Source organism: Mchenga conophoros, linkage group LG9 (genome assembly GCF_057382185.1).
Source record: "Mchenga conophoros isolate Kocher_MC1m ecotype Shallow Benthic linkage group LG9, M_conophoros_male_GT1.1, whole genome shotgun sequence".
In the NCBI taxonomy this organism is placed as follows: domain Eukaryota; kingdom Metazoa; phylum Chordata; class Actinopteri; order Cichliformes; family Cichlidae; genus Mchenga; species Mchenga conophoros.
In genome coordinates, this window is record NC_140534.1 from 29,728,278 (window position 1) to 29,751,570 (window position 23,293).

Consider the following 23,293-nt stretch of genomic DNA (forward strand, 5'->3'; position numbering starts at 1 on the left):
TAAGACAGAGGGAGGGCAGAGGGAAGGGGTAGTGTAGGAGAGAGAAGAGAGAAAAAGCAGTTACTATGAAGGACCTGAATAAGGTTGGCTATTGGTTTGGGGAGCAAATGATATTCTCTTCAACACTGAAGATCAAATTATTTAGCATTTTAGTAGACCAGACTATCTTCTTCCTGTCTTTTTCATTTTAATATTTTCCTGTTGACTGCCAATGGCTGTCAAAAGCCTAAAAGAGTGGTAAAAAATGTAGATACTTAAGTGTGAGTAAGTATTATTTTCCCCAGAACTGAACTAAGAGAGGTGTTATTTTATGCATTTTGCATCAATCTGTGTGTGTAAAAAAAGTGCTCCTCAGCACAGAGTGTACTACCCAAGGTAAATAAAAAAGAAAAAGAAAAAAAGACTTCAGCAGTTCGATAGACAAACAGATGCCCGAATAAGCTGCATGTGAGAGATGCACAAACAGTGGCTCTTAGTTCAATGGCAGCTCCTTTAATTAAGTGCAACTTAATTAAGATGCTATCCAGAGAAAATAGCCAGCACTGCTGATGTGAACGCTGCAAAGTTACATTTATGTTTCTCTTTGGTACATAGCCACGGAGGAAGATTCACCTCATGTGCAAAAGGTGGTACTGATAAACAGGGACAATAATTTATGGTGTATGTATTGTAAACATATTTATATCAACATAATGTTTACCTCAGTAGGTTAAATCATCAGTGTGGACTTCAGACGCTCTCCCAGGGTGCTCAGATGGCACGCAGTCAGGTTCATGCCCTACTTCATGTTCTAAGTCAGTTTTCTGTTTGTTTGTTTAACATTAACGAGTTAATTGAATGTGAACAAACCTCAAGTGTCACTTTTTGTTCTGACATTTTTTGTTCCTTATTCCCAGCAGCATGCAGCATGATCGGTGATTGCCACGCACCTGTGCTGACTCTTGGGCTGAGCATATGGCCCGATTCGTAATGAGTGTGACTCTACGTAGAGTCACCCTGGAAACGTCCCTATATCGAGAGGTAAGCTAGAAATACGTGGGAAAGTTTCGGGATGCCCTTGTCCTCGTCCAACAGAAACAGGAACTTTCAAACAGCATACGTTGTGCTTTATCCCGCTATCAGATGCCCGTATTAGGATCATTAGGATGCACCTATTCCCCTTCAGTTTAAATGAGGAATCAATATATATTACATCCCTGAAATGCTCCAACTCATAATTGATTTCTTCTTTGTTGTTCATTATTATTAGAATACACGACAACCGAAATTGAAAAAAGAAACAACATATGAATCACATGTCATGTACAAACATGTGCAAAGTAACATACAATCGTACAAAATTTCCACAAAAGTAATTCTGTCTCGATTGAGACAGCCCTGAGGTAATCACATGAAACTCATATCTGTAAGTGTGTGGATTTTCTAGTTAGCCAATAAAAATCAATAAAAAAACATACTGTAAAAGACCACGTGGCCTTAGGAGCAGTTGACATGGACCTTTTAAAACCACAGCACTTTCTACAGAATCAGAACGTTTGTGTTCTCCCCTGGCCTTTAATGGCTCTAGGCAATATAATGTGTTTTGCCCACATTCTTCTCGCCTGCTAAAAAATTCTCTGTGTAGACCTGGAAGAACCAAACAAAAGCCACAGCTCCAGCAAATGGGATCAATGAAAGGTGGGGGAAGAGAAAGGTTGAAGCCCATAACAGCTGAGCTGACAAATGAATGGATAGAGATAGATGGACTGAGCCTAAAATGAAGCCAATGCAGAAATAAACAGAAGCAAAAAAATCTGCCGTGAGTCAGCTACAATAAAAACACCTTATAGTGTGTCACCATCCCCCTACTTCTTGCCTTCTGCTCCGCGGTTACTGATGGGCAAATGGAAATGGCTCTCGTAATCACATCACCTCTATTCATGAAAACAGAAAAGTGAGCCATTAATTCCATACAAAGACAGGAAGAAATGGAGATAGGAGCACAAAATAGGAGACCATGAATACGAGCAGGAAAATCCAATGCAGATAATAATAAGTATGGACGTAAGAATGAAAAGATTACTACTTTTCTCCAGCTCATCTCTACAGTTGGAGCTACGTGTGGTTTTTCTCGAGCTCCTTTCCTTCCCTTTGTCTCCACATACCGCCACACCTGTGTATCGCTCTCCTTCTCTCTGTCTGGAGGTTTTTTTCCTTTCTTTGTTTCATGCAGCAACCATCAGATGACAAGAAAAATCAATATGCTTTCTCTATGGCATCTTCCAGCTGGGAGTCTGGGGCTCAGGAGGTTGAATAGGACCGAGCAAAGAATTAAGTAAGAAGAATGAGCATTGCTGAGTGAGACCAGCTCACCTTGCATGGAACAGAGAAACAAATAATGATGGGAAAACAGCTAGTGATGAATGTATAGTTTGAAACTAACAAATCACAAATATAACTTTATTTTGTAAGTTTTTTATGAAACTAAAATAGCAAAAATTAAGATTAAGAGTCTGTAGAGACTAAGTAATGTTACAGTAATTAATTAAAGTATGGTGAACAGCAAGATTGTCATCAAAATCCTTAACGATTTTCGGGTGCGCTTCATCTATACTTCATATAAAAGAACTGTATCCAAGGAGCATTCAGATACAGTAAGAACGATGGTGTTAATGCTGGTTATTTTCTTTGTTCTTTCAGTGTATCGCTGTCCAATAAATGTTTCTGCTGCATGGTTAAATAAGTCGTTTTTTTTAGAGCAGATTACAAGAGTGTTTTTACACTTTGCTCTCTTTTTGTAATTTGATCTGGATAAGTATGGCCACTTGAAAATTAAAATGTAGAAAATGTCAACTGGGAGAGACTGTGTGCTTGCAGATATGTGTTTGTGAAGTTTGCATGGGTGAGGTTGTTGAAGGGGAACATTAGTGTGCAGGGCCACAGAGCGATTTGCCAGTGTAAGGAAAACACAAACGCCAGCACAAGTCCTTGCAATTAGCTGAACACACAGAATCGGAGGCATAATCGAATAGGGCATTAGGCTGACAGACAGGTGTTCATTTATTTACACGCCCAGAAAAGGGCGTGCACTCATGCACGTGCACAGCGTATTATACAGACACTGTAAGTGAACAAAGGAGAGCGTTCACACGCACGCAAACATCAATGCACGCAAGACATAACCACACAAGTGTGCACACTTGCAGATAGCACATGCATGATTGTGTGTCTTTGAATACACAAATACGCTTCCTCATAACTACAAAGAGGAAAAAATACACACATGTTCACACGGCCATTATCCCGCATTTGCTGATCGGTAATTTTCAGCCCGGTGGTACTATTCCCCCGTTGCAGGGTGCAATTACTGGATGTTTACACAGCCAAACAATAGACCAGTGAAACATACTCTCAGTCAAACATTCATTAAATGGGCCAGTAGTTGCTGAGGTGACCTAGACCATTACACTGTATCGCACCACGCTCATTAAGATTGAGCTGTGTATTGTACTGTATCCGAACCAGGAGTCAGCCTTAATCTGATACCCTCATGACACTTTTCCAATTGGATAACGATATTGTTGTACTGTGATATACAATCTAACAACAGACTGTATGTAAAAGATGGAAGTCGATTAGAACAAACGAAGCATGTTAAATCTGTTTTTTTCTAATGGTCAGCAGAGTATGCCTGCTTTGGTTATGAGCAAACAAACAAAAACAAGTCACTGGTCTCAGTCGATATTTAAAGTCTTATTTAGCAAAATCTGGTGTTTTTTTTTTTAAATTATGCTTCTAATTACAGTCAAAGGGGACATAAAGCAGGGTATGTTTACAGTAAGGTCATGTAAACAATTATGAGGTTTACCTTATAACTGGTAAGCTACGATTTGTTATATTGTTATTATTTCCCTATTATTATTGTTATTATTTATATTTATTATTCCACCATCAGATTCACACATTTCACTCATCGCAAATTGTTTCAAAAAGCTAGTATGGTGCCAGTCAACATGGTGATACAAGAGTGACTACATTCATCATTAATAAACAGTATATTATTGTAACATAGTGCTATGTTAAGTGTATCTGTGTGTGTGTGTTTACATAAATAAATGTATGAAAAATGATCACTGATTTTTACTTTTAGCGGGAGTTTTTTTCATCCAATGGCTGATTTGCAATATCATTCTTCACCATTTGTACTAATTTACCAAGGTCTACAGAAAAATTATCTATTCACTTCCACCTCTTCAAAGGTCAGTGTACTGCTCTGAACATCATCATTAAACCCCATTAAAGCTGATTAAAGTTTCTGTGTGATTAGTTTGAGTACCCCGATTTAAGGTGAGTAAACCGAGCCTTCTTTAGACTGTGTTGTTGTTTTTCTTTTTCTCTGTTTTTTTTACAGCTTGATGAAAGGGTTGATATCAGTGACCAACTGTCAACAGACTGCACTGCAATTATGTCTGATAACACTGAAAACTGCCACTCCAGCTTCTGCCATGATACAACCAAAAGTGAACAAAATTGACCAATCAAATCCCCATCCACAATACTCAGAGATTCAAAGTGTAGGCACAGGATTAAGCTGGTGGACGAACAAGAGTCTGCTGAAAAAATTGCCTCCTGATTTGCAATCATGCTCTTGCCACTGAATAACAAACAGGATGGGTGGACTATTTTTTTTTTGCCATGATGCTAATGAGGATGCTCGTCCGTGCAGATGTGTGAGTGTGTGTCCATGTCCAACAAATGTACCTTCATACCTTATCGCTAATGAAGGTGTCACAGTGTCAGTTCATATGTCTATGTGTGTTAACCAGCCACAAATTATCCAATATTATTTTGCCATGTAGCTATCACAATAAGGTCAAACAAAATATTAACATTTAAATGTGTGTTGATTTACTTGTGAAACTATCTTTGTCATGTGTGTAAGACATAAAAATGTTGTTTGCACAGTCACATTAATGGGCTGACAGTATGTAAATCATTACATTTTAAGGTGAGGGCATTTCAAAGTCAGTTTAAGGTTACATTCACAGTAGGGTGAGGTCAGTCAGGTACTAGGTATTGTTACAGTTACTCTAAGTCTTCAGGATATGAATGTGATTCAATGCAATGCCCTCTAAAGTCATGATACACAACTGTGCTCTGTGAAAGCGTGTGTGAGAGAGAAAAAGGTGGGTGTGTAAATCCATTCTTCCACTACCAGATTCACATTACACAACCAGACACTTACTGTAGAGGTCAGAGACCTGCCCTGACATTAAACAAGTGAGATGACTTGGCAGATCCACTCAGATGTACACACACGCATGCACACACACATGCACGCACACAAACAAATTCTTCTGTCTGTAATTTCCCCCTGCACTCTCTCTAAGTTACAGAAACACACAAGCATGTGCATCCTTCAAACACACTCTACATTTACTTCAGTACTCAAACATCTTATGTTTCTTTCTCTTATCACTCTGTTTTTGAATACACTCTCTGCTATCATAGGGAGGGTTGGTTGTGATGGGGAAGTTAAACCTGAACTAAAAGCCTAGAGAATGATAAAATATAAATTGGAAATTTGAAGCGCTGCAGTGGCTTCAGACTTCTATCTATATCGGAAGTGTTTGTGCACAATTTTGAGTTACACACAATCATTATAGTCACATGCAAAAACTATGCTGAAAGCTGGGTTGGAAAATGGGAAACAGGCGCAGAGCTTTATTGAAACAAATGCAAACTTGCATGGAAATTGATAAGAAAAAAAACAAAAACAAAGCTTGTACAACTTTAACAAGCTTGAAAGTCTTATTTGGTATAACTGCCTTTATTATTCAGTATAGTCTGAACTATTTGTCTGCCAGATTTCTTATTTTCTTTTAAGTAGTCTTCAGGAATAGTTGTTTAGACTTCTTGAAGGACATCGCACGGCTTTGGAGCTTTTGTTCATCCGAAAATATTCAGATATGAGGACTAGCCTTAAAATAAGTGAAAAAGCAGCCAATGTTCAAAGAAAAACTATTGATCAGGACTATTTTAAAAAATCATTTGATGAGAAATATAAAGAAGTGAAATTTTATTTTATTTTAGCTCTTATCCCAGCATTACTGGTTAATTCTTTACTTGTCCTACAGTTCACCCTAAATCCTCCTTGGGCACTGTATAAGTTTGGGTGTTTGCATGTTAATATTTCAGTGCTGTTTTGTGTGCAACCCGTTTGTGTTTGTGTGAGAGGGAAAGAGTGTAATCAGCAGAGAAAAACTAATAAACCAGTGATTAGTTTATCCACCTGCTATTCTCATTAGATCTCAATGGAGCAAAAATGCAACACAGAGTGCTATCACTTCAGGATTTGTTAAAAAAAAAAAAAGCGGCTTAAAAGCAACAGAGCGAGCGGGCAGATAATGAGGCTGACTGTGGAAATGATAGCATTAGGATAGGAGTAGAAGACATAAATGAAAAAAATATGAGTAAAATGGTTTAAAACATTGATAAAATAAATAATTCAGACAATGACAAACATGATTTCACTATTGTGAACTCTGAATCTAAAACTGATATAACCAATGTCTGAAATGATGATAAAAAGGAAATATGTCTCAAAATTGAGTCTGCATTTAAAGATTTTTGACATTTTCCTAGTATGTTTGTGCACCATAAAGCAACACAACTCCTTAAGACTTCACTTTCTCTCTCTCACACACATACACACAAAAAACGGATTAAGTGAGGCTAAAAGCAGTCATCCACTTCAAATAAAATGGGGATGGAGGCAAGAGAGAAATAAGGAACAGAGCTGAGCAATAGAAACATCACCGAGCTGAAGCTCCAACATATCTGGGGTCAAACAATATGGCAGAGTGGATGCTTTATTCACTCTGGGTCAACTGAACACAAAGTGTGTCGTGTGTTCTATAAACACACAGAAAGGTGCTATAGAGATACAATAAAATAAAAGAGAAAAAACACGAGATTTCACAGCAGCATGCACAAAAACTATAGAAAGTGTGACTCCTTCCATAGAGGAATATAGATGACAGCAGTGATATTTTATTTTCCACCTCTCTCATTCATCTGAGGTATGGGGTTTATTTTCTTCATGATATTCAGTGAGCAACATTTCAATGATGCAGATGACTGAATCCGCTGAAATGGTATAATTTGGTGAGAAAACTTTTATTTTCTGCAAGTTCACCCGTCCTTGCAAAACGATTGCTGGCATGAAAGCAAAACCCATGATGGGATAGGTGTGAAATTACGACCTAGCTTGACAGCTCTGACAGCTTGTTTGACATAAAACAATGAGGCAAAAACCTGTATTTGAAATTGCCAAAATATTGCCTTCTCGTTGATTTTCTTTTTTTTTTTTCCATCTTGTTTTTGGACTGACTGAACACTTGGTCATTATTGGTTACTGTTACAAGTATTAAAGGTACACAGTAAGTGAACCAATAAATAGTCCTCAATAAATAGTCCTTTACCCTACAATGGCATTTATTTCAACAGAATGAACATAGATTGGATTACATTTATTTGTTTCTAATATTGACTGACATATATACAAACATACAATTCTGCAAGGTTCAGGCTTTTTTGACAAATGGCATTTTAAGACTGTAAAATCAGTGAAGTGATTCAGGGGGATACAGAAAAGGTACAAAATGTACGCTTGGGAAAAGCAAACACTATCACGCATGAATTCACATGTTACTTATTGATGTAATGAAAACACAAGAATATACTCACACACATCTTCAAGAGGGATAAGATAACACTAACATGTGAAATGACTCATGAAGATGTGCCTTGCAACTTTTTCTTAATTCGCCGTGCTTTCTTTTTATTGCCGTCATTTTACCAAGATTAGCATTGGACTTGAGTCATGATCGAGCATCTGTCTGTCTGATAGCAAAGCCAATGTTTATAATATGAAAGTGCATGCACACACACAGAAGCACAAACATGCGCATATAACTATTGTAAGCGTGGTAAGTAGAGTCTAAGGAATCACTTTTTACCCTGCAGTGGAAAGAAGAAGGAGAAAAGATTGATAGGAACAAGGAGAGGGACAGAGAAGTGATTTGCTACTTTAATAGACACAAAGGACAACAGGAGGGAGAACAACTGTGTGTTTACACTGAAAGAACTGGAGAAAACACTTGGTGCTTTGTTCTGGATGGATGTCTATACCTCCCAGCCCATCAGACCTGCAGAGCTGTGATGGAGTGATGGAGAGAGAGATGATGAGAGTAATGGATGCATGACAGATGAGTTTCTGCATTCAGTCGGAGGCCCTCGGATGAATCTGTGTTATTTTATCATAACTTAGTGAAAAAAACAGAACTGACTCTGCAGAGCGAAAGCGAGGAAGGCAAGTTTATGATGAGAACAGGAGCATTTCCCTGAATGAAAACAAACAAACAAACAAACAAAGAAACAAAAAAATTATAATGGCATAGCCAAACACCTATTTTTATAGGGCAAATAGAACAGTTTTTCCTCCCAGTAAATAACTATTGTGGGGGTTCTTAACAATGGCTACTATCAGTGATGTGTCATCAACAAATATGTTTTGCTTTATTTGACAAGAGATGATTCATGGAGCATGGATGCTTTTTCAAAAGCATCCAGCTGCACACATTCCGGTGGTTACTGAGCAGCCCCACTGGTACTTTTAAGGGGTTATGGGCATTACATCGGCTCTGAAAAGGTGCTACACTGAGCTTTACAGCACCAAATCTATAAGCTGTAGCTGTCTGCTGCCACATGGGGTTGAATTAAAAACATGTGGGACATGGAAATATAGACTACACTTGAAGCATCAAGCTCTGGCCTGTCGTACAGAAGACAAATTAAAAGGGACGTCTTTGTAGTGGAGTGAAACTAGTGAGAAAAACACCTAAAGCTATCTAGAGCAGCTATTCTGATTTTTGTCACGTGCATTTCTTTGAACTTCTCTTCCTCTTTAGTTCCCTTTCCCAAATTTTCAATCAGTCAAAATCCAATCAAAAGCACATCAATCTGATGTCTCTGTAGCATATGTGTTGGCTGAATTCACATAATCTTTCTATCTGTATAGCTCAGTGTTATGCAAAACAAACACAGATGCAGAATGATTGATTTGCCTTTATTTAAGCACTTTGTTGGTTAAAAAAAAAAGAGTTTTAAATACCACTAATTCACTTTCTCGCTCAGATTCAGATTCAATCAGCTGAAGGAAGAAATCACAATCCTGTCATAGATCCGCCACTGGACATCCAAGCACTAATAGATGCGGAGAAACTGTGTTTAAGGTCATAACTGTAGTGTGTTCTCATAAATTATGGTTAGACTTAAAACCAAAAAAATTCCTCTGTTTTTTTAAATACTCCTTTGTCCGGTTAGTTCTGCTTTATGCTTGGAAAGTCTTTGGCAACATACCAGTGAGTCAGTACCTTTTAATTAGCATGGCAAATAGATATTAGATTAAGTATAATATTGTTAATATTGGTTTCTGTGTGCATATGTGTGGGTGTGAGCGCTTCAGTGGGTGTCTAAGTGCTTTTTATTTCAGTAAGAGCTCTTCCAGTGAGATGTATCATGACAGGACTGGAATCCGCAGGTGCTTTTGGAGCAGGTAAATACAGATATGAATGCATGACTAAATGTGATCAAAAACAAAAAACTATTGCGTTTGAAAGTAATACAGCAACCATAACAAAGATCCATGATCTTCTTTTTTTTTCATTTCTCATGTAAATCTTTCTCACAGATTCAGCCACACACTGCATCTTAGTAGCTCACTGGTCATTGCAGAACCCCATTCGTTTGCTTTTCTGAAGCAACTCAGCTAAAAGGTCAAGATGCCTCTCCTGCACGAGAGGCACAACTTGCTGACCTTAACATCAACAGTCCCATGAAGAGTACTGTGGAAAGATACCGATGGCTGCTTGACATTTTTGCCCAGAGTTAATAAAAATAATAATTAAATACAAGAAAAATTAAATCTTATTATTAGTGTCTTAGAAGGAGAGTTAAAAATAATTACATAGTGAAACTGGACTATAGACTGAGCCTAACACACAGCTATCCAGGTGAGATTTTGCCTGCAGCCAAACATTTATAGAAACTTCTTATAAATGATTTAAGCACAAATTAACATAAAAATAAGTGACTCGGCTCTTGTCTGTGAAAAGTATACTGTTTGTTTTTTAAGATTCATAGTAACACGTATTAAGGTAAAGATTAGCACTATAATAAGCTTTTGTAAATTGACATTTAATTTTGTATCAGTGCACTGTTTCTACCAGAGTACCATTAGGCCTGTTGGCTATGATTAGGCTGTGTTCTCCTCAAGTAAAAGCCAGAGAAGAGGTGAAGTGAAGTGAGGCATGGGGAGGAGAGAAGATATACAGTAATTTCGCTGGTGTGACATTTTCCCATAATCCCTCCCAAATGCCACTAGTGTCAGGAGGCAGAGCAGCAGAGAGGTGGTGGAGCGGAGCCATATCCCATCCTAACACATTCCCTACCCTATAGATGAATTTGTACGTTTCTGTTCATGTGCACTCATGTATAAGGTTTGATGAATTTCAGTTAAAAAGTGTTAGTGGCAGTAATTAGCATTAAAAATAAAGCAATTAATGAATCAAAAGTCCATGACAGATTCATTACTGACTGGACATTGCACATACTTATAGTGAGAAAATGTCCTGCAACCACAACCTTACTTTATATTTTGGTTTCCCTCTCCCTGACAGCCAAATATCAGCTGAAGTTTAGCCTTAACCTCTTATGTGTAAGACATTTTTTGCCAATGTCTAAATGCTTAAGTATAGAATTTTGCATTAGTGCCTCTAGGTGTAAGTATGCAATGGGCAACTCATCTACATTAATAGCCTGTCTCGCTTTGGTCATCCTTTTGTCTCCCAGGCCTCAGATACAGGATGAAGCTCATTGTAGCAGGGAAGAAGGCAGATACACGGGGTTGTTATTATCCCAAGGTCACACACACACACACACACACACACACACACACACACACACACACACACACAGAGGCCACCTCAGAAAAGGGAAAATAACTACAATGGGCAATTTACCCAGAACAGGCAGGGATGACGGCCAGGACACACACACACACACACACACACACACACACACACACACACACACACACACACACACACACACACACACGTTCACATGTGCATATTGTGAACACAGACACACACACACACACAGCTGTGCCTCAGAGCCAAGGTTCTGGCAATGCATCATTACCCTCCCTTGGAGGTGATTCCATATCCCAGCATGCATTTCTCATGTGGAGAGGAAATTACCCCTGGGCCGTGCTGAGAGCCAATAGAGTGTGTCCTCTGTCGGTTTCTCTCTCTTTCTTTCTCTTTGGTTAAGTCCCCTTCTCACCCTGTAACTGTGCTCTCCCACCCTTACCGTCCACCCTCCCTTGCTTTCTCTCCAAGCCACCCAGTTACCACGACATCCTTTCATCTTTCTCTATCTTTCTCTCATTAACACTTTTTCCCCGTCTTCTTTCATTTTCTATGCCTCGAGAAGAATACAGATTAATAAGAAAGCATGCAAATGTATTGATGGCTTCTCTTCTTTCTGTCCTTCCCTTATTTTCAGTCAAGCAGCTTTTCATGGTGACATTAAGCATTCAAACTGACAATCAATTATGTCCCAAAAGTGGTAAACAGACAGAAATACAATCAGCTAACGAATAAAGTCTGAATAACTCTGGTGAAAATAACTAATAGTTACATCCTACAGACAAGCGTTTATTTTTTCATCTAATTTAAAAAGATATGTCATGTAAAATGATCATGACCAATGTCAAATCAAGCACTGTTCTTCTATAAAACCTCAAACTACTGAGCAATGATGTCATCTGCATCTTTTATAATAATCTGAAAGTGAAAAAGCAGAAAAGAGATGTATGGACAGCTCAAAAACATTATGCATCCAGCCACAGCTGTTGCAAACAGAGGCATTAAAGCTGTGTAGGAGAACACCAAAAGCAAAAGTATAGAGCCTATCAGTGCATTTGTGGTTCTGTTGCATCAGTGCTGAAAACAGCCGTCCAATTTAGCAAACAAGAAAAAAAAGACACAAACCAAATGCTAAAAGCAGTAACAGTTCTTTACCTAATTTACTGAAAAAGGAGAACACTGTATCAGAATCAGAATGTCTGTCACACACACAAACATGCACAGGTATCTCATCTCTATAGTTATACTGTACATAAACCATATGTGGGTACATAGATCCAAACAATACACTTGCATAAACTATGGTTACAAGAAGGGGATACAGGCACTTTATTCCCTTTCTTTTCCTCATAAATAAACATTTGTGCTCAACAAGAGCCATCACTGCATAATTACACCCTCCACTGCAGCTTCTCAACGCATACAGACACCCATAAACTCATACAATGATGTTCCAGCATTGTCATGCGAGGGTAGTTCACTTTCTTTTTGTTTTTTGGAAACTGTTTTGTTTCTCTCTCCGCTTCCTCTAGAGAGGAATGGTCCGCCTCAGGGCGGCGTCTAGGAGTTGGATGTTTTCCCTCCCACCTGATCTGCATCTCTTCATGGAGCGTGCAGTATATATGTAATTAATGCATGTAATTGGGTCATTGCCAGATTGTCTTCACATCTTTGGTGGTAATCGGGCTCACCTACTACACGTAATTTCTTCCCTTGGTCAGATGTAATCTGTTCTCTCTCTGTTCCAGCTCGACTGGTCTGTGATCTCCAGCCTTCTTCTGTGGAGATTTCCAAATGCTTCTCAGTACCAGTAAATCGTGCCTTCCTAACTGGGCCCTGATGTCCCGTCGTTATGACAAGCATCCTTTACACTCACCGTGTAACACGCTGTAATATGCACATCACATATGATTCTCTCTCTCTCACACACACAAACAAACATGTAAATGCACATCCTCTGTCCTGTCTTTCGCAGCCTTGGGCAAATACATAAAAGCCTACTACACACTCAGTCTGCATGCGCTTACAGACATGCCCACCACTGATCAGTCACCACTGATCTCTGTTTCTGGAAACATTCAATAAGGGTGGCTCATGTTCTGTCTTCATGTGTTCATATCTTTGGCACTTCTTTTTTCCAGTGTTGTCAAATTCGCTACTCTTGCCCAGTTAGTATTAGGATATTCTAATCAGTCAATCTCCATTTCAGGCCGGCTGTTTTTTAACGCTCCTTCTCCCCATCTTCACCTCATCCACACAGGGGACCTCATCCAATCTCATCATCAACTGTCTCAACTACTCTGCTTCACCATCATCGGAGTCTGGACTATCTCAGGTCTATATCCTACCTTCATTTGGAATTATGCTCTTCTAAATTCAACTTGTATTTTGGATGTTCACATTTTAGGCACTCTCCTTATTGAAATAAAGTGTTGAGTGTGATACTACTGACAATAAATAGTCACAGTCAATCACTTTGGAAACGTTCTGCAACTTAAGTTTATGTTAGAGGCAGTCGCTCCTAAAAAGAGCCATTGAGGTATTTTTAAAGTTAAGTTACTTTAACTTCAAATAACGTTGGATATGGATTTTTTAAATTATATTTTTGGCATGTTAGTTATTTCAAATTTACAGATTAACACAAATATACACATTTGAATAATCCGTTATTTAAAAAGAAAAATGTCAAAGCCAACTAGAATTTATATCTAAAGTAAGACGTTATTGGACTTTTACTACTAGATTTACTATTTACATTAGATGTGCAACATCAAAAGAGCTTATTGGCTGCCTTGAAATGTAAGCAAAACTACAACACTAAAGGAAAAAAAAACATGTATCACATGAAATAATTAAAATAGTCTTTAACAAACTTTAACATCAAATATTACTAATGCTGCAGCCATCACTGCTGCGTGAATACGTTTGGAGGAGAAAATGTAAATGAGGCGAGTCTGATTTAAATGACGAGAGTCTGATTTATCTTGAAGTCTTGTGTCTATGTTTCAGGCTCAGTGTGCGATTAGATAAGTCGAGCATTTCCCCACAGCTGAAACAATGGTGTAGTCTTGTTTTTGATCAAAATGGTCCAACTATTTTCTTTCTTCCTTCCTGTCAATCCTCATAACTGCAGCGCAGTGAATTCCCATTGCATAATCTAACTTACCCTTTATGTTGTTTCTCACCCTATTACATGCTTTCCTAAGCCCCAAGTTTGAGAACAAAAACCACTGGCGCCTAACTCCCATCTTCCCCAAGTTAATGTTTCTCTCTCTCTTCCTGTATGCCCAACATCGTTCCCTCCCTCTGTCTTCTTCTCCTTCAATCTCTCAAGGTACAGTATAGCTTATTCCCTAAACAAATGCAGATGCCATGCTTTCTTCACTCACTTAAGAGTCTCCAAATCCCCTTCATTTGTTAAAAATGTTCCCCTTCATTATTGCCTTTCGCTCCTCTTTCTTCTCTTTGTTTATTGGTTATGCAAGTCTGCACTCAACATTTCTCATCATCTCACTCCCTACACTGTTTTTAATATTCATTTTAAGAAAGAAACCCAGTGGGGGTGACAATCGCTTTACACGCAGAACGCTTAGAGGGAAACGCACAAACTTTCTGAGACGCTGCCTTAGACAAAACAATAATGGGAGACACTGTATCTATATTTTGCCCTTGCCTTCTCTGCACTTTTCCTATTATTCTTATATTTATTCTCCCCATGCATGTTGATCACCTAAAGACCAACCTTAACTTTTCCTCATTTCCCTCGTCTTTCTGCATTTCCCTCCTTTTCTCTTTGTGTCTATTTTCTTCCCTTCCTCCTGTTTCTCCAGCTTTATTTTGCACTGCTCCCTTTAGCTTTCTCATCAGTAATTCCTTCTTCCCTCCTTCCTTCCACCCCTCATCTATCTTGTCTCCTTGTCTTCCTCCCACCTCTCTGTACTGCTATCCATTGACAGATATTGAGTTTTCCCTTCATGTTGCTGTCACCACCTCTTGCTTATCATGCTCACTCTTTTGCAGCTATAATAGCAGTATGTCACTGGCTACCATGTATGCACACACACATTATACAGTGACATACACACATTAATAAATAAGATATGCTAATTGATTATATAAAAAAACATAGTCTTTCGTTTCGTGTGTACACACATGTACACACACACACACACACACACACACACACACACACACACACACACACACACATTAAAACATGCACACATAACCTCTGCCCTCACTCGCAGTGTTCTTTGTGTCTAATAGCTGCTAACTCATTTAGCACTTCATGTTAGCTCAACTAGATCCAATTACAGCAAGAGAGAGAGTGGAGTTTGAGTAGGAGGCCATTTAACCTCCTGACAAAGAGAAATCTAACACACTTCAATTCAACAATATTAAGCACAGTAAGATAACTGCATAAAAAATACAGCTAGAAATTAGGCATTTAAAGACACCTTTAACTAGGGATGGGTATCGTTTAGGTTTTATCCGATACCGGTGCCAAATCGGTACTTTTGAAACGGTGCCGGTGCTTAAACGGTGCTCGAACCGGTGCTTAAAGAATGGAGAACACAAACTTTGTCAAAAAACCTCTCATGTTCAGCTGGGTTTTTTTGTAAAAAGATAACAATGTGTGCCTTTTCTGCAGCTATGTGGCATATATGGCATCACTCTTGGCTGGAAGCAGTGCTTAAACAATGGAAAAAACACAAACTTTGTCCAAAAACCTCTCATGTTCAGCTGTTTCCCACTTTTTCTTTGGTCATTTTAGCCTTTTTGGCCAGGGTGAAGGGAGTATCTGCCATCAAACAAGAAGACAGCCGCATGTAGCTATGATGATGTTTGCTAGTTCACCTTACATGCATTAATGTAATAACGTGGTTAGCCTACTCAACGTAAATTACACACGAACAACATGAAGCTACTCATGCAGAGAAGAACGGCTGCTGCTGCATCATCATCCGTCATCATTTCTGCTACACTGGCAGGGCTAGGGGCCAGGACTCTCCTCTTCGGGTTTTTGGGGGATGTTGCTCCGGGTCCGATAACTGGCAACCCACCCGACGTGCTCGGTGTGAGGTCTCGCAGCAAGCTATCAAATACGGCGCATTTCTCGGCTTTTAAAAAAACCGCTATGCGTCGCCAGCTGTTTAATCGGATTCTTGGTGTTACCTCCTTAGACAGTATCACAGTATCAGCTTAAAGCACTTGTTGCAGGCTGCTGAGTTTGCATATTTTGCTGTGAAGTACAGCCAGACTTTTGACCGCTTCGCCTTGGACATTTTTAATCTGTAGTTCTGCTCTAACAGAACGTACGTACCTGGCCCCGCCTACTATCCTCAGAAACGTAAAATGATTGGCTAGAAGTGTATCACAGCTCAGGAAAAAAAAAGCACCGAAATAAAGCACCGAAATGTGCGCTGCTTTTCGGTCTGGTTACTACCGTTTATGTCAGAACCGGTGCCATAATGGCACCGGACACCGGTACCCATCCCTACCTTTAACTGTGCATAAAGTTAAAAATAGTAATGATGTAACATAATAGTAATAAATCACTATGCAATCTGCAGGCAGCATTCACCACAAAGGCTCAGATTTGTGAAAAAGATCTTTAGTGTTGAATTCAACCAGTGTACAAAATGCTTGCAATTCTACCATTTCTTGTTACTTTGCTGGAGGAAAAAAAGTGCAAATGGGGGAAAAATGAGATTTCTGTCTGGATCTGTGCACAGAAATCCATGAAGCCTGAGGCAATAATGGAAGCAAAATGATCTTGACTGCATACAAGCAAGTGTGGCAATAACACTAGAGGGCCAACAATAAACACTTTCATTGCAAGTGCATAAAGAGAACAATGTGCGTATGCCTGAGTGTGTTTGTATGTGAAATGTAAGCGCTAAACCTACTCCTACATTGGCTTGGTTTTCGTATTATGAGTATTACAAAACAATCAACTTTTAAAAGTTCTAAAAAGTCCTCTGCTACATATCCACTTACACCCCCTCTCCCTCCATGCACACACACACACACACACACACACACACACACACACACACACACACACACACACACTTATGTATAGAAATACATTTCAGCTTACATTACAGCATTACAACTTAATATATTAAAACCAGTTATACAACGGATTAGCTAATTTAGCCTTTTAGGTATGCAATGCCTCTTTTCATCATCAAGTACTAGATTTAGGATGTGAAAATGCAATCGCTCACATTTTCTTATCTTACTGACCTATATTCACTTCTGGCTCTCCAGTATCTCTTTGAACCTTCTGGAAACATATTTCTGTCTACTCTTACAACTATTTTGTTATGTTATGTTGTTGCTGTGTGAAGATTATGCCTTAATAAAACATATACCTCGCTCAGAATTGATACTACTTTGCTAAAGAAGAAGTGTTTATGAACAACAAAGTCCAGAGTGCAAAGAAAAAGACAATAATCGTTCCTTTTGTGAAGTAAACAGATACGATATTCTAGTGTAAGTCAGAAGTGCTGTGTTTATTTTATAATAACAAAACTCACCAGATATGAGCTTTCACTTGATTGGGTACATTGGCTGTTGTGAAATATGAAGACTGTCTTGAGTCAGTCAGTCTAACTATATCATCAAAAGTAGACACATCCTACAGTAAGACTGCAGGATTTTGTGACGGACTTTACCTTCATCAGACTGTGCACATGCTAATCATTTCCCCCCTCTTTTTTTACTTTCATTGTCACTGTTCTTAATAATCTCCCACTCTCTCTGTTCACTGTGTTCTTTCTCCCTTTCAGTGACTGACAGCTGCTGCTGAGACTTGATCCACCCGCCTCAGTCCCTCTTGCTCTGTAATTAAAGGAATTATACATCAAGAGTCCTGTGAAATATGTATAAAAAAAGACGGGGAATGAGCTTTGCTTAATTGCAAAGACAAGAGGATGGAAGTGATCACAGCCCAGTAGGATGCTTTTACGCACAGCATGACACTATGGGAGGTGAAAAAAAAAGTCTCAAGCAACTGGTGTGTGACTGGAGTAAAACAGTGTCTTATTAGATCGTTTTTCCTCGTACATATGAGGTAGCTGCACTGGACAAAAAAACAGAAGTTTAATTTGGCAAAAACTTTTTGTATATTTATGAGAGATTTTCCTGTCAAATTAAAGAATAATTGCTGTTTACCTTCATTTTTCAAAGTCTAGAGTGTGGACAAACCAGATATGCAAAATCTTTCTTCAGTGTTTTGGTATCTGAAGTGCCTTCAAATTTTTACACTGGTACCTGAGACAACACACTTACTTCAACGTGCCTGTTCTTAACTTTGAGACATTTTCAGCGTAAATGCATTTTCGGGCATAAAGACCTGTTTTTAGAGAGCTTTAGAAAAAAACCTGATGGTCATGGCTGAGTTGAGTGTGTGACTGTTACTAAAGGTTTTTCTTAACCACAAGATCATGAAATCTACCTGTTTGTGCAGAAAAGCTTTGACTGTGAGTTTATAAGAACACTGCAATTTTAAGCTTTTTAAAGCAACTCAAAAGCACCGTTGTGATTTCACTGAAAGTAATAATTTGAAACCTTCGGAAACATGATTGGAGTTATGAATATATGATGAGCGTTGGCAATTCAAACTGAGGTCAGTCATAAGATGTCCCTTGATTGGAGCTTGTAATCAGATGACAGATCACAAAGTTTGAATAATGGCATGATCAGTGGCTGACTATATTAATCTGTGTCTAGAGCTAGGTGTTATTAACATTTTTGTAAAGTTAGGACAAAGTCTTGAGCAGTCAGTATAACATCCTCTGAAGTGACTCATGTGATGTGTACGTGTGTCTAGGCATTGTATTTTTTATTATGTTGAACATACAAGATGTGATCCAATAAACCCCTAAAAAAATACATGTATACACAGATACTCATGCACACAACACACACTCTACAACTCTCTTTTCATCCTACCTTGGATCTTTTTGAATAGAGTCAATAGAAGGTGAACGCTGCAGGCTGCCTTCGGGCGGCAGAGCTGGTCCTGACTTGCTGTAGGGTGATTCCACCACTGAAGGGCAGTACTGCAGGGTACGGTAGGGGTCAGCCACATAGGGATCTGAACCATATACATCTCCGCTACCACCACTCGAGGTGTAGCCTGGCCCCACTGTGGCATAGTTGTTGGTCCCGCCGCGGTTGTAGTTTCCTGTTCCTGTGCCGTGACTTCCAGTGCGCTGCAAAGGGGCGGAGTCGACACCAGGGGAGGAGGGTGCTATGGCAGGAAAGTAGGGACAGAGGACATAACTTAGGTCACGGACCTGATCATGGATACGCATGGTCAGGTCTACAGAGGAGAGCGAATGAGGGAAGAGGAGGAGAGAAGGGCAAGGACACGAGCACAGGAGAGGAAGGACAGAAAAGCAAACACAGCGATGAACAGTCATTTGGAAAAAACTCCATATAGGTAAAAAAAAAACATTGGCCTTATTCCCATGATTAAAAGAGAGAGATTATAATCTAGTAAGATAAAATTAAACACATGAAATACTATATCATAAATCTATTGACAATTTAACACAATTCTTGATAGCTGTACAGCAGAAATCACTGTAAATGCCTGTTTTTGTCAAAGCCCGTTCAATCCTACAGTGCCAACAGCACATTAAAAAATGGTTGTGGAGTAGTTCTGCCCCCATGTTTAAGACAGTGGCAAGGAAAAAAATACTTTTGACAATGAGAGACTACAATCATTGTTAGAGTTGTCACTGCAATGACACACTACTCCATCAGTCTGCAATAAAATATGTAAACTTTGCTCTAGTTCATGCGAGGGAAGGGATGAGTCCACACATTTTGAGAGATCATGGTGAGGTCACCCTGGTGATCAAAAAGGACTAAAAACATACATAAAATGTATAAATAAAACAACAACAAGGCATCTCTCTTTGGAGTGACTTTGAAATTGAATTGGGATTTGCTGGAGGGTGTAAGCAGCCTTCAGGGGCACAGTAGCTGTCTTCCCTCCGTGATGCACTGAAACAGTGGAGTGGTGATATATCAAGGTGTTAATGTGAGTCTGGGGGGCTCGTTTCTTTGGCTGTAAAAACACTGAGACAGACCGTGGAGGGGGGGGAATCCATCTTATCCATCATTAGGACAAAGGTATATGCAGACTGAAAACAGCACGTGAAAAACACCATAAACATCTTCTTCAAGGAGTAAGCAATAAATCACAGAGCCTTGTAATCGATATGCGGCCGTATGATTGGCTTAGGCTTTAACATAGGCCAATGAACCTCCAATCACAAACAGAATTAGCCTTTAAAACCTGCCTGGATGAGGCAGACTAAAACTCCCCATATAAGCAAATAGAATCCTATGCATTTCATATAAACAGATGACAAGGAGCGTTTACCAGCCAGAGCACAACTTAACAAAAGACTGGAGGTTGTGTGGAAGTGAGAGTGTGCTGAGGCTGAGTGTCTTATCGTTACGTGACCAACAAACCTGCTCTTTAGCACTGTCTCGAGTGCTGGCATTTACCTGACCTTCACAACCCTCTTATCACTCTCTTTTTCACCTCCATCTCTCTCTCGCACACTCACACAAACACACACCCATGCATCTGATCTGCCCAACCTATTTTGTACACAAGGCTGACGAAACCAGTCCTTTAACGATCCTATTCCATATTCTTGAACTGAACTTCTTCAAACAATTCTGGAGAACTCTATGAGCGGCACAAGAAACCTTAGGGATGACGTAATCACTTTAGCATATTTTTTATCTCCTGGGTGACACAGACATGCATGAGCAGTTAAGTACAGACAAGTTTGTGTTTGGATGCCTGCACTCTTTAAAATGAATGTGCATGTAAGGAGCACTCCCCTGATCATCATCATTTAAAAATGAGAGAAAACAGAAGAAGGACTTTGGTTTGACTTTCCAGCTTTTTTTGTTTTTTGACTTAATATCGTTTCAGCTGCTCAGCTTGGATTTGTCAACTTCTGGTTACCACTCGTACTTTTTTTTTTGTATTTAGGCCACATAGCATGCATTATGGAGAATGGACAGCACCACCTTAACGAGTGCACACTGACTAAATCCTTTGCCCGCCCCAGCAGCAATTTTGTCAGTTACTGGCAATCCAACTAGGGAAGACAGGGCGATTGGATCACAATCCTAGTGCGCACTGATGCCCCAAATTTGACAATCCAAAGAATTAGGCAGGAAAACAGTGGATGAGTCCAGGGGAAAGAAAAGGCTGCAGCTGAGAAAGCCACGTTTTAGAGAACAAAGTCAGTCAATACAGGAAAAAGAAAAGAAATGCGAGGCAATGGAGGGAGCACATACAACAGAGGGTATAGGAGGGTAATGAAGCAGCATTATTCCCATCAGAAGCAAATCCCAGACTTTTCTGTAGTCTTAAAATTGTGTCTGCGGTGTGTCTGTCTTTCTGTCTCATTAGTGTCCGGGTTTTAGACTAACACCACCAGTGTCAGTGTGCACTCACCGAGAGACTTGACAACCAGACAGGACAAACCTCAGAGCAAAAGAGGGGGTGGAAGAACAGTGAAAAGAAGGGAAAAATGTCATGTCAAATTATTTTTATAGCCTGTGCTGTGACCACTAAAAAGGAGTGTCCTTGGTTATAAGCTAAAAAAGTAAAGGAAAAAGGAACAAAATCAAGAATGATAAAGAGAGATGGTTGGGAACAAAGAACAGAAAGAATCCTCCCAAAATGTGCTGCCAAATCACTGTTTTAGCCGCTCCTTTTGTTTTCATACTCTGTTACAGTACTTTGTATTCTGCTTCCCCGTGCCTCTTTATGCAATTCATTTTCCTACTCACACAATCTTTCCTTCTACACTCTGCGGTCTCTTCTTAAACTACTCTAAGTAAATGGTATGCTACTGAATTTATGATTTGCTCAGTTAATGGTGTGGTCTGAGTGATGGATTGACCTCTGGGGCCAATACTGCCTGCCAAATCAGGATGTGGGTGCCTGATTTATGCATGTGTATTTTGTATTTGTACACCTGTGTTTCTTCTCGTGTTCCTTACTTTTGAGAGTAAAATGGGACTTTAGGCTGTTGAAGTAATTGCATTTTTGACCAAAAAATTAAGTATATAATTGAGTGTTAACGTTTATATATGGAATAAACACACAGTGTGAAAGGGTGTGTCTATCATGAGTTTGCTGAAGACCAGCAGAACACAACTTACAGGGTGTTTCATGAAATATTAAACAAATCACGAAACATGTGGTGTTGTGTATACCAGATACACACACACGTGCACTTTCCACTAACACGTCTCACACCTAACACTCTGGCAGCGTGAAATTGTGTTTGAGAGGAAATAAAAAGGCGGGTGTGTCTTTGTATTCCCTTGCATCTGCAAAGAGTAAACAAATTGCGGCTGTGCTCCTGCTGGCAGATTAGCGACGGAAAGGGAAACTCTATTAGTCATTTGACACAGTGATACCTCTGCAATTAGCCAGTCGGCTGAGGGGCCGCCTCGCTTGATTTTATTTTCTTGGGCTGCTGCAACTAGGAAAACCTGTCTGAATACACAAGAGATGGAGGAAAGGGGAAGGGGGAGAGGGAAAAACTAGGGGATAAAACCAGCACTTTAAGCTTTCCATATCCATCTAAACTTCTTATTCTTTCATCTCTGCTTCAGTGTCTTTCAACTGTACTCTGGTCACTATCGTGTTTCCTGCATCAATTCCTTGCCCTTTTCTCTTTCTTTGCTTTTTTCCGAATTCTCCAGCTCTATCACTCTCTGCCTTTACCTCCATCCCTCTTTTAGCTCGTGGATTTCTTCTGAAACCTCCCTTTTGATTTACCAACCTCTCCCTTTTACCGTAGCTTACTCCTTCTCTCATTCCATTTTTGTCAGTCGTCCTCTCCTCATCATCGTTTCATTTGATGCTTTGTGTTCCTCTTCTTCCCTAACAAGCGTCTGTCTTTCTCTTTCCTTCCCTCCCTTCACTGTCGTTCTAGTAGACTATGTGATCAGAGCTGAGGACATGTCCTTTCTCTCGACACGCTTCACTGCTCAGCACGATTACACAAAGCCCCATCAGTACAGTCTCTATCTCTCTCACATACACACACTCACACAGACATCGCCGTCATCACACACACATGGATTACTAAATGTGCCAGTGATTGACTTAGACTGAACATGCATGCCTGTAACGCATCTTTTTCTAATGCTTTAAGGTCATTTACCAACATGCGCACGCAACCTTGGCTTCAGCAGCCATGGAAGAAGCACATTTCCGAAGATAAATACACACACACTCACACGGACACAAACAC

The 23,293-nt window shown here is 39.5% G+C and overlaps 1 protein-coding gene across 4 annotated transcripts in view; it reads right to left on the minus strand.

Moving 5' to 3' along the window:
* ctnnd2a (catenin (cadherin-associated protein), delta 2a) overlaps positions 1–23,293 on the minus strand; it is a 268,465-nt gene that overhangs the window by 93,172 nt on the left and 152,000 nt on the right. For 2 of the 4 annotated variants that reach the window (XM_085287437.1, XM_085287436.1), the window contains one exon: positions 18,936–19,236. In XM_085287437.1, coding sequence (XP_085143563.1) covers positions 18,936–19,236 — 301 coding nt within the window. Of the gene's footprint in view, positions 1–18,935; positions 19,309–23,293 lie in introns of all 4 variants that reach the window. The other 2 variants (XM_085287438.1, XM_085287435.1) reach the window with 1 other exon arrangement.